We start from the raw sequence: 17,418 nt of genomic DNA, 5'->3' as shown, positions 1-17,418 counted from the left end.
GCAGTTCCAATATCAAGTCTGATGTATTCTCTTACAAGTCTATGGTGAGTTATTAATAGGTTCAGAACACGTAAGACCATGTGACCAAGCACCCAAAAATTGGACACTGTGCACTTGTGGAGTTTCCACAGCCAAGGCAAGAGCAGCCAAGTTATTAGAACACTTACTAAAATACCACAACTGAGCTAACTATAGGCAAATGTTTTGGAGCTCTCTTAAACCACACTGATGTGCAGTGCTGGGCTGTCCCCAGGGATGCAATAGTATGTTATTCCAAAAGCATTTCAAATAGAAATAAGGGCTTTCCACATTCCTAAGCTTAGAACACATTCTAAATATGCACCAGTAGATTTGCTTATCCTCTTTCATCTTTCCAACTGTTGACCTCCTTCAAGACTGTACCTCCCTCCAAGGAAGACTGTGTCAATTCACATAGATTACGTAAGCTCTTGGGGCTGACAAGGAGAAAGAACTATAGAAATAAACCATCAGGGGAATTAAATTAGTGGTCAAACATATTTCTTTAATTTACTATTCTACCAGCTTAAGTTTGGACCCAATTTTTCAGGTGGTATTTGTAAACATGTCTTGTCCATTTTCCACTAACCACTCCAAAGCACCTATCCTGGAAGAATTCTTGGACCATCATTCTATTTCTTACAGCTCAAATTTAAGATGTACAGGGATGAAAATCTGGTTTAATCCTGACCTACAGACAAGTTCAGCAGAAGAAATTTAAGCACATTAAGAAAAAAAACCTATAAAGATTTCCTGTGTATATCTCCCTACATTATCACTCAAAACCAAAGATTTAAATATAACTACTTGGATATCACTACTTTTTATTTTACAAGCCAAGTTTTTCCAGAACAAGTTGCAACTACGCATTCATAAACGTTCACTTCCTAACATGACACCAAGACCACATTTGCTTTCATATTAAATTTCATTAATTCTACAATGCTGTCAGTTTTATAACACAACCCTATGTAAAACCTGCTAAAATGTGAAAATTATCCACTGGAATTAACTAAATATAATATTTCTATTTTTTATGAGGCCTGTTTATATCATTATTAAATTAATGACACGGACATTAACTGTCTAAGGCTCCTTATTTTTGTAACATTTCCTCAATCATGATTCATATAGCTGGAAGACATCTGTCTATACTCATATTACCAGAGAAATCATATTGCTTTGGTTTTTAATAAAAGGCTATATACTGGAAATCTTGGCTCCATTTAAATAAACAGAATTATTTGGATATCAATTTACATTTAGGGAATAAGTCTGAATGCTTTTGACTAAGATCTACTTCTTGGATTTTCTGTTTGTTTGGACTTACTTGTTTATTTTTTTTGAACCTGACACTAACAATGTTGGTCTTTTTCACAGCAATGGGATATATGAAGCAGCACTGGAATATGATACCTAGATTCACATCCTAATTGTGCAAAGACACTAAGTGTACAACTTCCTATTTTGTATATCTTATTTGTATAACTCCAAATGAGTGGCTTTCCTTGTTCTCATAAATCCTTATGAATTTTAAATCTTGTACACTATAATATGAGCTATCAGTAGCTAATTCTGTTCCTTATCAATCAATGCAGTGTTTAAAAACATCCCCTAAGCAAGTTGGTGCAGCCACTTTGGAGAACAGTGTGGAGATTCCTCAAGAAATTAAAAATAGAGCTTCCCTATGACCCTGCAATTGCACTACTGGGTATTTGCCCCAAAGATACAGATGGAGTGAAAAGAAGGGCCATCTGTACCCCAATGTTTATAGCAGCAATGGCCATGGTTGCCAAACTGTGGAAAGAACCAAGATGCCCTTCAACGGACGAATGGATAAGGAAGATGTGGTCCATATACACTATGGAGTATTATGCCTCCATGAGAAAGGATGAATACCCAACTTTTGTAGCAACATGGACAGGACTGGAAGAGATTATGCTGAGTGAAATAAGTCAAGCAGAGAGAGTCAAGTATCATATGGTTTCACGTATTTGTGGAGCATAACAAATAGCATGGAGGACAAGGGAAGATGGAGAGGAGAAGGGAGCTGGGGGAAATTGGAAGGGGAGGTGAACCATGAGAGACTATGGACTCTGAAAAACAATCTGAGGGTTTTGAAGGGGCTGGGGGTGGGAGGTTGGGGGAACCAGGTGGTTGGTATTGGAGAGGGCACGGATTGCATGGAGCACTGGGTGTGGTGCAAAAACAATGAATACTGTTACTCTGAAAAGAAATTAAAAATTTTTAAAAAAATGAATAACAAAAAAATGCAGTTAAAGGTTTGGAAGAATTTTAAGGCTTATTTAAAAATAATTAAAGTATAATTGCTATTTTTAAGATCTAGAACATTATATCATAAAAATAAAGAGAAATGTATTAAGTCAAATTTGCATGAAAGAGATAAGATTTTCACAGGAAGTAATTCTTAATAAAGTTAAATTATAATGAAAAAAAAATCCCCTAAGGACTGCTTTAATAATAACAACTTCCAGATAACAAAAAAGCTTCTGTGTTGTTTCAGATGGAATTACTCCCCAAACCGATCTTTAAACACAATTCCTATCAAAGTCCAGCAGACCCTATGTCAATATTAACAATCTGATCCTAAAATTTTGATAGAAATGCAAAGGATAGAGAATAGCCAAAAGATTTTTTGAAAAGAAATCAAACTTGAAGTTCCCAAACTCAAAATATATTACATAAGGATAAACATATTTATGTATATAAGGAAGAGTACAAATTATTCAAAAGTAAACTTGTATTTATGGTTGACTTTCAACAAAAGTCCTATGGCATTTCATGAGCAAAGAATGAACTTTCCAGTAAACAGTGTTGAAAGAAATTGGATATATACATGCAAAGAGATTAATCTGGACCCTGACTTCACACCATACACAAAAACTAACTCAGAATAAATCGTAGACCTAAATATGAAAACCAGAAGTATGGAAGAAGACCTATGCCACCAGTGGGAGAAAGTCTATGCAACTTCAAGTTAGACCAGAGTTCTTAGATACAACACCAAAAGTACATTTGATAAAGAAAAAAAAAAAAAAAAAGATAAACTGGATTTTTTTTCAAAATTTGTAAAAATTAGCTTTAGAAGACACCATTAAGAAACTGAATAGAAATTCAGAGACTGGAAGAAAACAGTAGCAAATCATATGTCTGAAAAAACATTTACACCCAAGTATATAAAGAACTCTTGAAACCAAATAATAAAAAAAAAAAAAAACCCTAACTTAAAACAGGCAAAAGATCTGATATGCATTTCACCCAAGATGATTTATGAGTAGCTATGAGACAGCAGATGACAAGCTGCTCCATACAGCCATCAGAAAAATGCAAATTAAAACCACAAGGAGATACCACTGCACAGTCATAGAGTAGTTATGATCAAAATGAGATAATAACAGGTGTTGTTGAGTATGTGGAGAAACTGGAATGCTGATACATTGCTGGTAGGAATATAAACTGGCACAGTACTTTGTAAAAGAACTTGCCAATTTCCTAAATACATTTACCAAATGACCCAGCAACTCCACTCTTAGATGTCTACCCCCGGGATATGAAAATATATACCTACACAATGACTATTCACATTACCGTTATTCATAAGTGAAAAAGTAAAAGCAACCCAAATGTCCCCAACTTACAAAGAGATAAACAAAATGTGGTGTTGTATAAAAAATGGCTTATTGGGGCGCCTGGATGGCTCAGATGGTTAATCAGACTCTTGATTTCCATTCGGGTCATGATCTCAGAGTCCTGGACTCGAGCCCTGCACTGGGCTCCAAGCTCACCATAGTTCTGCTTGTCTCTCTCACTCCCCGTACTTATGCTCTCTCTCTCTCTCTCTCAAATAAATATATAGAACCCTTTAAAAAAAATTTTTTTAAAAACAATTGTTTATTATCCAGCAAGAAAAAAGGTGAACTACTGATACATGCTACCACTCAGACTAACCTCAAAAACATTACACTAAGTTTAAGCCTTAAACACAAGAGACCAAATTTTGTATGATTTCATTTTAAGAAACATAAAGGCAAATCTATTGAAACAGAAAGTAAATTAGTGGTTTCCTGGCACTGGGGGTAGGAACAGGGTGACTGGAAATGGGTATGAGTGACCACTTGGGGATGATGGAAATGTTCTAAAACTGGTTAGTGGCTATGGTTGCACAATTCTGTAAATGTACTAAAAGTCACTGCATTGTACATTTGGGTGAATTTTAGGGTAGATAAATCATACCAGTAAAAAAAAAGATAGTAGAAAAAAAGCATTCACAATATCCTTTATGTTACATTTTAAATAATGACTTACCCTACAAAAATCAGCTCAGCATATTCATGAATCTATCTTACTCATGAGAAATAGATTCTACTTAGAAAAATTTTTGCATAGCAACATTCAACTTAAGATACTGATTCAACACTTTTTAAAATATTTTGTTTATTTATTTGACAGAGAGATCACAAGTAGCAGAGGGGCAGACAGAGAGAGAGGAGGAAGCAGGCTCCTCGCTAAGCAGAGAGCTCGATGCAGAGCTCGATCCCAGAACCCCAAGATCATGACCTGAGCCAAAGGCAGAGGCTTTAACCCACTGAGCCACCCGGCGCCCCTGATTCAATACTTTTTAAAACATTACTAATTAGAACTGCCTATTGTGAACTGACAAGATTTTAACTGGAGATCTACAGAGACAAAGGGATTATATATGTTAGTAGACAAAAGAGAGGATGTTAAATTAAATTAAAAGACATATTTCCATAATGAATCACTCAGACATTATGCTTTGTTAGTTATATTTATACATAATTGTTACTTGTGTGATAAATGACTCAAACTTTCTATTTTGTTGTAATAAAATTCTGAAATGCTATGTGTTCTATTTGCAAGCACACAACCAGAGCAGAAAACAACACAAAGACTTTATGCTAATTATACATAAGTTCCTTGGTCAAAAACTGAACTGCCCATCTATGAACTGGGTATGCTAAAACATCTGCTGGTAATATAACACTTTTATAATGAAAATGTACCTATCACATTTTACTCACACACATTGGGATCCAAGTAATAACAGAAATACATCATTTGCATCTATCAGATTGTTGATGTGATTATCTGCCTGGTCATTCCTCTAAGCAGGTTGATATGTTTTGGCTATTAATTCTAATGAGTTTTACAGGGCTCATGACATCCAAATTGACATCCACAGAATGTAAATGAATAGATGAGACTTGCTATTTTATTTCTTTTTAGCTATTTCTGCCATTTGAGATAGCTTACCATTTAATTCTTACATATTTCCAAAGGTCCTCTTAACCCTATCACAGTGCCTTGCCATTCCAGAGTAGGTAATTTCTTGCAAGGAGTTTATAATTTTCTCAGTGATTTTTCTAATGTTCCACAGCAATGTGCCTCTGTCTTCACTTATTCACATCTAAAATGGCTGCCACCATAGACCCCCTTCAAGCTGAATGTATGTTTCTTCCTGTGTTGCCAATCAATTTTATTTCATTACAATAACAATTGTGAAACAGCTGGAATAAGTTTCCTGTTACATTACCCATACAACTGTTGGTGGCACTTCGAAATTATTTGCCTTTGTTGACTTCCAAATTCTAAAATGAGAAGCAAGTTTCAGTTTCTATATACTTTTTCACCTAAAGAGTAGAAAAACATTCATACTGGCATAAAGGTCCCACTATATCACCTCCCAACTAATGAGCACATATTTATAACTTTTTGAATAATGACTTGAAATCCATAAAATCCTTTCCAGCTCAATGAGATCTGAGTGGGTTCTGGGAGGATGTTAAAGACAAGGACAGAAGGTATCCAAATTCACTACAGGACCTAATAAGGAGCAATAAAATCCATTCAAGACACCTAGGGTGTAAAGTTTGTTGGATGTAACTCTAGTCGTGAAAGATGGTGAGTGCTAGAGTTTTCAAAGCCACTCAAAATTTAAATTCTAGTTAGTGAACACATAATGTAATATTGGTTTCACCAGCAGAATTTAGTGATTCATCACTTCTGTACAAAACCCAGTGCTCATGATAACAAGTGCCCTCCTTAATGCCCATCACCATTTAGCCTGTCTCTGGCCCCGCTTCCTCCATCAACCCTCAATTTGTTCTCTACCATCAAGAGTCTCTTATGATTTGCTTCCCTCTCTCTCTTTTTTTCCCTCTTCCCATATATTCATCTGGTTTGTTTCTTAAATTCCTAGTGGCCACCCTCAAATTTTAGCTTGCACAAGAATCACCTTGGGTTCTTTTTAAATGCATTTCTTGGATCTGAGACCCAGTCTGGAATTCTGATTTAAATGGAGAATTCCCAACTCCCTAACCTCACACTTACCACCATGATTTTGATAAAGCTATCTGCACACCAAATTTTAAGAAAAAAAGCAGCAAGAAGCATGAGCAAAGAGCCAGTGATGTGGCTCACTGCAGAAAGTGGTCATATTTTTTAGACAAAGCCTGGCAGAAATAAGAGGGAAAAAAAAAAATCTGGGGCAAAACATCTTTATGTGCTTGTGAAGGAAAAAAAAAAAACCAAAAAACAAATGTTTAGATCTTACTTTTTTTTTCAATGGAAAGCAGAATATGTTAAATAATGCCAAAATTGGCCTGGGCTCATCAGCTCTATTTCCTAATCATTTGACTTAAAGCCTAAACAGTTAATAATTTATTACAGATATATGCACATTAATTATGAAATGGAATCAAGTTTCTCTTGTTGGAAAAGTCAAGTACTAAACTCTCTAAACCCCAAGGGCCTTCTCAACACTGTCACGCAATAATTCTGTAGAAATATCTGGGTAGCATTAAAATGGCTTAGTTCCCATTTTCTCACTTCTCTCAGTCTAGGGTTTGGCATGAGAATAAAGATGAGATGGAGACAAGATGATGTGCTCACTATGGCTGCACCCTAAATGCACTCTGAAGCAAGTTATGGTCCTTGCTTAGCCAAGGGAATCTTAAAATTTCCTTTCAGGAAACCCCCCCCCAAATCATAATCCAAGAGGGACTACTGGTTGTCCCACTGCCTCAAAATATGTCAAGATTGCTTTCCTAAGGTAAGACACTTCCCATCTATCAGGAACCTGGAACTCCTCTGATTATGCGTTACTTTGTACAAAGAAATCCATGAAACCATCTGGGATAAAAATATAACTGCAATTACGCGGAAACATTCAATTGTGCGTGAGCTCAATAAAAATGTGCTGTTTTAGTGTTGCATAGAAAATACTTGAAGGCTCCTGTAAAGAATTTCCTGAATTTAAAAAGTATACCACACTATGATTCAACTAATAAATTCCAAGTACATACAAAATATTAATGTTAATAATTAAATATTTAATAAGCAAGTATTATTAAACAAATTTATTCTCATAAAATTGGCCCATGCCTGAATTCAAGATATTAAGATATAGATTAATATATGATTAAATAATTTATTGACTTTTAATGTACAATGTCAATCCTTCAGCACGATGATTCTTCTAAGATTAATTTTTTATTAGAATTCACTGTATTATTGCCTTAAATAAGACTGGAGGGTCTGCACAATCTACATACAGAAAATTCTCATGTGTCACCACTGGTAGGACAACAATCATATATGCCATCCTGAATCTTAAACCAGAAAACCATAGAATGCCTTAAAGAGATGCGTTCTTCAAGGTGATAAAGGCATACTGAACACTGACTAAATCACAGAGTTGTGAGGGATGTAGGGAGGGCAAGAAGCTGAAGCAAAGCAACAGTTCCTTGAAGACTATATGTATACTGAAACAAGGAATGACTTTTATCTTTTTTTTCTCCAGGCATTCAGCACAATATATCTATGTAAGTCACCCCCTAATGATGACTATTTACAATGTTCTGCCCTTGAAAACAATATTTTAATGAAGAGGCTCAATATGTAAGTCTTTTGCGCACATATGAATATTCCTGAAAAGAAGGGTAAGCATTTAAAATTTAAGTACATACAATACAAAAGACTCGACCAGTTTGCTCTCCTACAATGCGTAAGATTAAGTGTTCTCCAAGCATGCCCTATGGATATTATCAAATTGCATAATTTGTGCCAACCGAATGAACCAGCAATGATGTCGGAGGAAATTTGCTTTTACTAGCTTACTAATAAATTTGAGAACAATTGTGTTTATTTGATACTCATATTTCCTTTTCAGCATATCCACTAAAACGTGACTATCTATAGATGGTAAGCTTACAGATGACTTATTTCATATATTTTCCAAACTTTCTACACTTAACATTATTATTTCATTATTAACATTTATCTTGTTAAAATACTAATACAGAAAGAGCTCTGGAATAGAAATGAAAAAGACTAAAATTCTAATGAAAAAATGACTACCAGACATGAACACAACATTCACAGGAAAGGAAGTAAGAATAAAAATATGAAAAGATGCTCAGCCTCACAAAAAATACCCCCAAAATGTCAATTAAAATTGTACTGAGGGAATTTTATTTTATTTTATTTTATTTTTTGCCTATTAGATCTCAGAAACATCAATGTCTTTAACACCACCCATATTGGTAAAAGCATAGAGGAAAGATGTACTCTCATACTCCACTGGCCTGAAGAGTACAGAGTGGTACCACCACTGTGGGGTACAGTCAGACATCATCACCCCAAATTACCAGTACAACATGCCCTTTGACAAAGATTTACATTACATAAGCAAAATGGTATCTCTACAGAGTCCTATTTATTCAGTGCTGTTATTTAATAGGAAAATACTAGAATTAATCAAGTGGACTTCAACACCAAACAGATTAAGTAGATTAAGGAGCATACTTATAATCAGATAAAGGGAACTATCAAAAAAATAAAGGAGACTCTTTCTGTGCACTCATGTGGTAATCTCACATGTGCATGCATGTGTGTGTATACAAATAATATAAGCTTAATCAACTGCTTCTAGACCACACACTAGAAACTAATAACCCCAGCTACATCTAGGAAGGAATCTAGCAATAACTGGGAAAGGGTTGGAGGAAGACTTTTCATTGCATACAATTTTGGAGGTTGTTTGGTAAAGTTTGAGTCCTTATAACTTTGAAAATGATATTATTTTGCCTTTAAGTTTGCATGGTTATTTGGCTCTTAACTATAGAGAAAAAACTGGAGGGAAGGTGGGTGGGGAGACAGGTTAAACAGGCAAGGAGTAGTAAGGAGGGCACTTGTTGTGATGACCAGAGATTGGGTGTTGGAAGTGATGGAAGTGATGAATCACTAAATTCTACACCTGAAACTAATATTACACTGTTTGTTAACTAACTGGAATTTAAATTAAAACTTGAAAAAAATGATGACTGGTGTTGGGCTGAGTCCAGGATTCAAAATCCTATTTCCTCAGAACTCTCAAACAATCAACTCATGATCCTCTAGTGTCTGACACTCATTCCAATAGAGATAATCATTCCCTCATTAAGAGAATTTTCTCTTTCTCTTTGATTTTCTAATATTCTCCCACAGTGTGTCTAGGCGTGGGTCTCTACTTATACCACTGTGAGCTTGGTGACTTGTCCTTCGATCTGGAGGTGCACGTCTTCCTTTATTTCTGGAAATGTGATTGTGACACAGAAAAACTATCTGTCTAACCCATGTTAGTTATATCAGCCGAATCAACCCAAATCGCTGAATTAAATAACACTCTACACACCATCTTAAAAATACGGTCACCAAGGCACACAACATGCAGAATGCGCAGAGTTCGTACATTCCTCCCTTGTCTTGCTACACGCAACTATTTCCAACAGTCAGCCTGTGTGTTAACCAGGAATCAGCTGCATTTGCTTGAACACACATAGGTACAATATTCTGTAATCATGTAATTATGACACTAAATATTAAACAGCAAAATACAAGTGCAAAAGTGTCTTTGTTCCCTTGAAAATTTTGGAAAAGCTTGAGAAAGGTTAAGTTGCTAAAGGAAAATGACTCTAATTTTATTCGGGATGAAGCAGCTGTAAAAGATATGAAATTTTTAAAAGTCCAGGATTCTACACATAAGTTATATTGAGTGTGTCTTTAGTTTTTCTTCCAAATATAAAAGTCTATATTGGAAATGGTTTGTATGCCTACTGGGTGAGGTTCACCTGTATGACTTCACATCCAAAGCTTGGCTGATAAATATATATATATACACACACACACACATATGATAAATATTTATCATATAATATTTGATAAAATAAATATACATATATTTATGTATATAAATATAATATATATGATATATATATAAATCACATATATATGTGATTTAAATTAGAATCAAATGTTTAGGGTACATTGCATGCATTTTAAAAATTCTATCCTTTATAAATGGGTGGAGGTAAATAATCAGATGTGTGTTCAATGTACTGTATAAGTGTGTTTATCCTGGAGTTACTTATAAAAGTGAAAAAACTGGAACAACAGGACAATGGTCAAATAAATTACACTATACTCACATAAACAAAATTCTATCCTTTCAGTTATTTTAAAAGTTAACTACTATTAGACAAATTTGAACATCCAAACCTAGGATTCACGGCTCACAACTTTTCTTTCATACTGTTGACACATTTGTCCTTTATATTATATTCTGGGAGAATTTCTGGGCCTGATCTTCTAGATCAGAAATTTACCTGTCAGTTCATTGATGGAGTTTTTAATTCTAGTGACAACTTATTTTTAGATCCATTGTAACTAATCATTTTTTTCTGGACAGCAGGTATTGCTGTATTTTTTAAAATTTATTTTGTCCATGAATATATATTCGCTCTTATGCTCCATTTATTCTATTAATTTTGTTGCTTTGTATATTAACTGGCCAGAGTTTGATGACTCTCCTTTATGCGAGTCATTTTCTTAAAAGTGTGATATTCTTGGGTGTCAGCTCATATCTTTTCGATTTCCCCTCTCACTTATCTGTGGTGACTCCTCCGGTTATTTGATGAAACAGGTGGGCCGCCTGCTGGGGGCAGGGAGCCAATAGATCATCTTTTGAAAGGGGAGATGCTGTGTCCTCTGTGTCCTCTGGTGTCACCAAAATGCCTGGGAAAGCTCTGTCTTTGTCCTCTTGCCTAGACACGCACATGTGGATTCCAATGCTGGTCATTAACTGGACATGAGAAAAAGTCAATGCCACTTCTGCTCCCTGCATTCCTGCTCCCTGCACTTCTGGTAAAGCCTCCACCGTTCATGGAGGTTTCCTAATGTCTCCGCGTTCTCCATGAATCCACCCCAAACTGTTTTCAGTCTTTCAGGAGATATTCAACATGTCTGAGTTACTAATGGCATTCTTTTATAATATTGCTTTAGATTTATTTAGAAGATCTTTTCTGTGGCTCCTAAGACTTGGCTTGAACCAAGAAGGTGGATGTGTGAGATTAGTCGGCAATCTTTACTTTTTTTCATTTGGATGTTCATGCCACTTCTTCCCAGTTCTGCTAGTGCACAACCCTTGCCCCAACCCTGCCTGGACACTCTCCTCTCCTGCCTTAGTACTGGTACCTGAGAAAGTGCCTTGATGGAATAGATATCCTAAAATATTTAACTCTTCAGAACTTGCTGTGGCATCGAATACTGTGATACAAGAAAAAAGGAATAAACTGCCCAAAACAATTGAATTTACACAAGGCTGAAGATTCTCTTTAAAGAGCTAATCAAAATGAGTACTGTATAAAACTTAAAAATTATGGGGATAAAGTTTAAGTAGTCACTCTTTATCATCCTGGAAGAATAATCCAAATATTAATGATAACCATTCCAACAATCCATTGTAAGGGAACCACAGGCAATGTGTGTAGTCACCTAGTTTATTCTGCTTAGGTGTGCTTTTAAAAAACAAAAACAAAAATAAAAACAAAAACTAATATGTTAGTTTGGGGCCAATATAATTGTACTCTTTCATAAAATTTAATTTGTTGCATTTTTGTATTTTAATTTTTATAGACTTATTTAAAACATAATAAAGTACTGTATATGCTGTATTTTGTCCAGTGATTTTTACTGAGTGCTGACCCAGAACCAGGTATCTTACAGTGTTTGAAAATGAAGAGAAATATTTAAGAAAGTAGCATCAAAGCACTTGGGGCATACTACATTTGTAGCTATCTCAGCTGTTGTATTTCCCTGTTTCCATCTGTCACTGGCACACCAGGCTGGAAGCTCCTTGAAACATACATCAAGGCTTTTTCATCTCCTTTTTGTATTCTCCATATCTGCACAATGTCTTGCCCAGAAGACTTATTTATCAAATGTTTCATTGTTTAGTATTAGGATATTTATGTGCCCCCTGGATCTACTATGTTGCTCAGATAAGATTACTGTTCAATATTAGAGACTAAGAAGGGGAAACAGAAATAGCAAGAACACTTCATACATCTATTGCTAGATATGCAAATAAAATTTGTGTGTTTTATAAATAGGAAAAATGAGATCCAGAAAGATTAAGTACTTTGAAGAGGCAGCTCCTGATCATATACCCAAAATATCTATTCTAGCACTTCCCCTTTCATTGCACAAGCAGACTGGTATCTGGAGAATGAATTGGCCAACCTTATAAATGTTTACCACTGTGCAGGACTGGGTAGTTGATGATCTATCTCCCCGATAGAGACTCTTGGATCTTTTCAAATATACACTAATCCAAAAGGTGTGGAGGAGTTCAGGCACCAGAAGACAAAGCTAGCTGCTAAAAGAGGGGAGGAGACGGTACATTTAAATATCTACTCTTTTCTAGGAAACTAATGATCAGAAAGCTTTCACTTACTGGGAAGAAGAAAAAAAAAAACTGTTGCAAATTAAAAGCAGTTGCGTTTATGGGGCGCCTGGGTGGCTCAGTGGGTTAAGCCGCTGCCTTCGGCTCAGGTCAGGATCTCAGGGTCCTGGGATCGAGCCCCGCATCGGGCTCTCTGCTTGGCAGGGAGCCTGCTTCCTCCTCTCTCTCTGCCTGCCTCTCTGCCTGCTTGTGATCTCTATCTGTCAAATAAATAAATAAATAAAATCTTAAAAAAAAAAAAAAAAGCAGTTGCGTTTATAAATAATTCACCCCCACAGAAAGTCATCGTGACTCCTCACATTAGAATTAGAGAATCACAGATTTCTGGAAATACAGAGCACAATGTAGACAGACTTATGATAATCAATAGTTTGGAACAGCCTATAGTCTAGCCGACAAGGCTTTTGAGGTCTGATCTCACCAGATATTTTAGGGTCATTTCCCCTTATTGGACCTTCTAGCCCAGTCACAGGAGGTTCTTATTTTCATTTCCTTGATAGGTCTCTACTTTTATGTCTCCAGCATCATCTCTCTACCTAAAACACTCTTTAGCCTTGTTCTGCCTGGGAAAAGCCTCTTCATGCTTCAGTTGAACTCTGCTTTGGGAAGCCTTCCCCACCTTCCCAAGATGGATCCATAGCAAGAATAGGATTTGATTCAGCACCTCACTGCTCCATAGATACCCGGGTCATAACCACTTATGTATGCTGTCCTTCTCCTAACCTGTAAATCCCTAGTGGAGGACACAGGATACATTAAACATCTAATAGAATTTCAATTCTATCCTCCAGTTTTTAATTAAATCATCCAATTCTCTCATTTAACTAATGAAAACTGAAGCCCAGAGAGGTAAGGGACTTGTCAATTGTCAGGGTACAAGCCAATGTCAGAGCTCAGATAACAAAATTATGCTCTCTTTCCTAATCCACTCTCATAAGGGAGAAGGGGCTGGCATGGTAGAGTCTGGAGTAACAAACCCACTCTTCTTGGCTATCTGCCTAACTTTTAACTCAAACGTCTGACTGCTGTACTGTATTGCTGGCAACGTCAGATTTCCTCAATAACAAAGACTTCCCAGTTCAGAACATATACATATGTGGCTAATAGGAAAAGTGAGTAAAAGTCCAACATGATAAACAGAGAGGTATGTCAAACTCCTATTCAGTCTATGAAAAACCTACTCATAATTCTAACTTTGCTCCCGTAAGTATGGAGAGAAAGCATAGCTCATTTGGAAAATGTGACCAAAAGCCCACATTTCAACACAGTGAAATGCTTTATCCCCTATTGCTTCTACCACACCAGGAACTTTCTATATGTAATTATTTAATCCCTGGCCAAAAACTAGTGGACAATGAAAGCCCCACAAAATGTTTCCCCCAGTGAAGTGTTCAAACATCAGTTCCACAAAAAACATTTTAAAAAGCTTTTCGTGTATTTTTTCCATGCCAACTTTTTTCACTCATGGCTAAAAATGTCCATATTTGAATATTCATCATTATGAGCATCTGGTAAAATATAGCCCTGTCCAGCAATTTACATCATTGGACTATGAGACCTTAGGAGGGCATAGGTAAAAATTTCCAGTTTCATTTTGTCTGGATTTTGACCATCTTTTTCCATTTCATGACTTTGGGTGGCTTTGATTGTGCAGATATTTTCTGCTCTCCATTTCTATTAGATTCTTCTAGAAATGAGCAGGTTGTTTTCAGATAAGTCTTTGTGGATTTCATCAATGGCTCATTAGAAACAGCAAAATGAAGTCACAAATCACATGAGCATTTTCAATATCTTGTGGGTTTTGTATTAAACCAGTAATAAAGGCCACAATGATGATGGATGTACAATAAGGTGAAGGTACTTAATGCCTCTGAAGTGTACATCTAAAAATGGTTAAAGGGTAAATTTTATGTTATGTATACTTTACCATAAAGTAAAGGCCAACTTACAGGAGGTAACAATCATCCCCAAACCTGGGTCAGGGCAGAGAAGAGAAAATCCAAAGATGATCTCCATTGTTCAGACAGCGCAAATGGTTTCTATTTTCCCATTACAACAGGCCTCTCAGCGAGGCTCCCACCCCTATTACTTTCTACCATGGAGTGGAGAGAAGAAAAGCCAACTCCCACCAGGTAAAATGTAAACCTCAGAAAAGAAAAAGTTAAACCACAGAACCATGACCCTTTGCATACCGACTGGGTTCTAAGGTCATTCATCTGTCCACAGCTCCCAGTCTTTTGGTGACTCCTCCACTCCTGTCCCCACCCCCACCCCCGACACCGCTGAACAGGTGTCCAGCGTGGCTATGCATGTGTTTAAATTCTAGACAGCTGTCAGAATGTAATTCCCTAGAGAACTGTTCTGACAACTTTGAAGTAGGACATTAAAAAAAATTTTTTTTTTTATAATAAATGCAGAACTGGGGGTGGGGGCAGACCCGGAGGAGACTGTGGTGAGCAGATTGGCTGTCTTCCACACTCCGAAAAGACACCACGTGGTGGGCTTATTTTGGAAAACAGAAAGAAGTAAAACCAGTGGGAAGAGGTACCAGGAGGTAGTTTGATACAGTAATCAAAAGAAACCTATAACCATGTAGAAGGAGAAGGCTGTTCATCCGCCCAATTAGCCTTCAGATTCACTCACTGCCCTGGAGATGTTCAATGGGAGATAAACCGGTTAGACTTCCTGCGTAGTGGAGACAAGGGTGAAGTTCAGGGCGACCACTTTGGAAGGGGATGAGGGACGGTCAAACCAGCCCGGTGTGTGAGGGGAGAGGGCGGAGTGGCGGGAAAGTGAGAGCTGGGGAAGGAAGGGCGCTTACCAGGCCACCTCCACAGGTGCTGAAAGAGGCCAGCGAGCCAGGGTGCCGCAGCACCGCCCCGGTGTAGAAGCAGGAGGCGTCGGGCGGCGCGGGAGGGCGGGAGGCGGCTGCTGCCCGAGTTGGGCCCGGGCCGGGACTCGGCCGCTGTTCCACCTCGAAGCGCGGCGCCAGGAAGCGGCCATCTCTCCGGAGCAGCAAGTACAGGTCCCGGGAGAAGGCCGGGATCCGCAGCAGTACCTCGTCGCCGTCCGGCTCGGCTTCCTGGGCCGGGGGAGGAGACCGGGGTGGCTGTGGGGGCGGCGGTTGCCACGAGGCCGGGGCGCCCGGGGACAGGGCGGTAGCTCCGCTGGATCCCCGCGGCAGTTCCTGCGATTCGAACTCCTCGTCCTCCTCACCCGCCGGCGGCGACAGCGGCCGAGGCTGGGGCCGGGGCTCGGACTGGCCCTCCGCGGGCTCCACCAGCGGCGCCGGGGCCACGGAGCGCACCTCGCGTGAGCTGCCGGCCGCCTGCGCCCGGGCGCCTGCGCCGCGCACCCAGCCTGGGTCCGCGCTGCCCCCGCTGCCGCCGGCCGCGTCCACTGGCTCCCGGCGCCAGAGTGCAGGAAACACGACTTCCCACTCCTCGCGGTCGGGGGCGAACTGCAGCCCTGCGGGCGGGGCAGACAGAGAAGTGCGGGGCTTAAAGTGCCGCGGTTCCGGTAGCACAAGCATTCCCAGGCTCACATTCGGTTGGGACACAAGGTTCTCGTGTTAATGTGTTGGAGACCACCCGTCTAGTCCTTGAAACTCTTGCAACCCCTGAAGGCTTGCGATCAGATTACAGACCCCACATTTTCAAAATAAAAGTACGATGATATGGGGGGAGGGGAGAATGAGTGGGGCAGCAAAGTTTGGTGACACCACTTAGTTGGTGAAGGAAAACCGGTGCAAAGACATTACTTTCTTAAGCATATGTCAGAGCAAAGCCTCGCTATCAATTGCTGTACTTCCCCGTTTTCCTCCAGGTGCTGTAAACGCAAATATTACTGCTCTCATTAGAGGAAAGCTAATCATTCCACGACGCTTAAAATGAGGTCAAAAGGAGTGCATTTCGCTCGCGAGCATGCCCGCCTCATCTGCACCCGCACGCTCCTTTTTATTGCTACCCACTGAGCCCTGCTCACCGCGCACCGGCTGCACCAGCCCTGCCTCCCCGTGCGTTCTCGGTTTCCGCTGGGGAAGTTGGAAAGCCAGCCGAAAGTCTCGGAAGAACTTACCTGCAACGATCCCATTCGACAAGACCCCCAGCTGGTAAAGGAGGCAGCAGCAGCAGATGTGAGTAAGGCGCATCTCGCGGCTCTTTCCGGGACCGCGCTCCCGCGGCCGCGGCTCCCTGCTCCGCGCGCGCCTCCTTGCGCGATCCACCGCAGGCGCCGCCGCCTCCCCGGAGCGCAAGGAGGCCGGGCGGCGAGTTTGCCCAGGCCCTTTGTCTGCCGGGGGTGGGAGCGGGGGGTTGCTGTGTGACTCCGAGAGGCTGCCCGAGCCCAGGCGGAGGTGGGGTGGGGTGGGGTGGGGTGGGGGGAGGAGCGGGGGCAAGCAGAGCCGCGGCCCCGCAGCGCTCTGGCTCCCTGGCGAATTAGGTGATGAGTCTATTTTCTGTGTTCTGGACGCTGCGATAGTTTCCGGAGCCCCACAGGATAGACCCAAAGTTCAGGAGTGAGCCGGCGGGCGCAAGGCTGGCAGTGCTGCCTCCGGACAGGAGGGAGGACTGCCCTGC

At 39.5% G+C, this 17,418-nt stretch overlaps 1 protein-coding gene across 1 annotated transcript in view; it reads right to left on the bottom strand.

Moving 5' to 3' along the window:
- Nucleotides 1-17,086, bottom strand: part of ADAMTS19 (ADAM metallopeptidase with thrombospondin type 1 motif 19) — a 273,564-nt gene extending 256,478 nt beyond the window's left edge. Inside the window, exons 1-2 of the mRNA XM_047731597.1 lie at nt 16,919-17,086; nt 15,663-16,309 (exon numbers count right to left, since the gene is read on the bottom strand). Of these exons, the coding sequence (XP_047587553.1) occupies nt 15,663-16,309; nt 16,919-16,991 (720 nt within the window). The 5' untranslated portion in view covers nt 16,992-17,086. The remainder of the gene's footprint in view (nt 1-15,662; nt 16,310-16,918) is intronic.
- Nucleotides 17,087-17,418: the final 332 nt, after the last annotated feature.

This window comes from Lutra lutra, chromosome 5 (genome assembly GCF_902655055.1).
Source record: "Lutra lutra chromosome 5, mLutLut1.2, whole genome shotgun sequence".
Taxonomy (NCBI): Eukaryota; Metazoa; Chordata; class Mammalia; order Carnivora; family Mustelidae; genus Lutra; species Lutra lutra.
The sequence above is the reverse complement of the archived record's forward strand: the minus strand, read 5'-3'. Positions and strand labels throughout refer to the sequence as shown.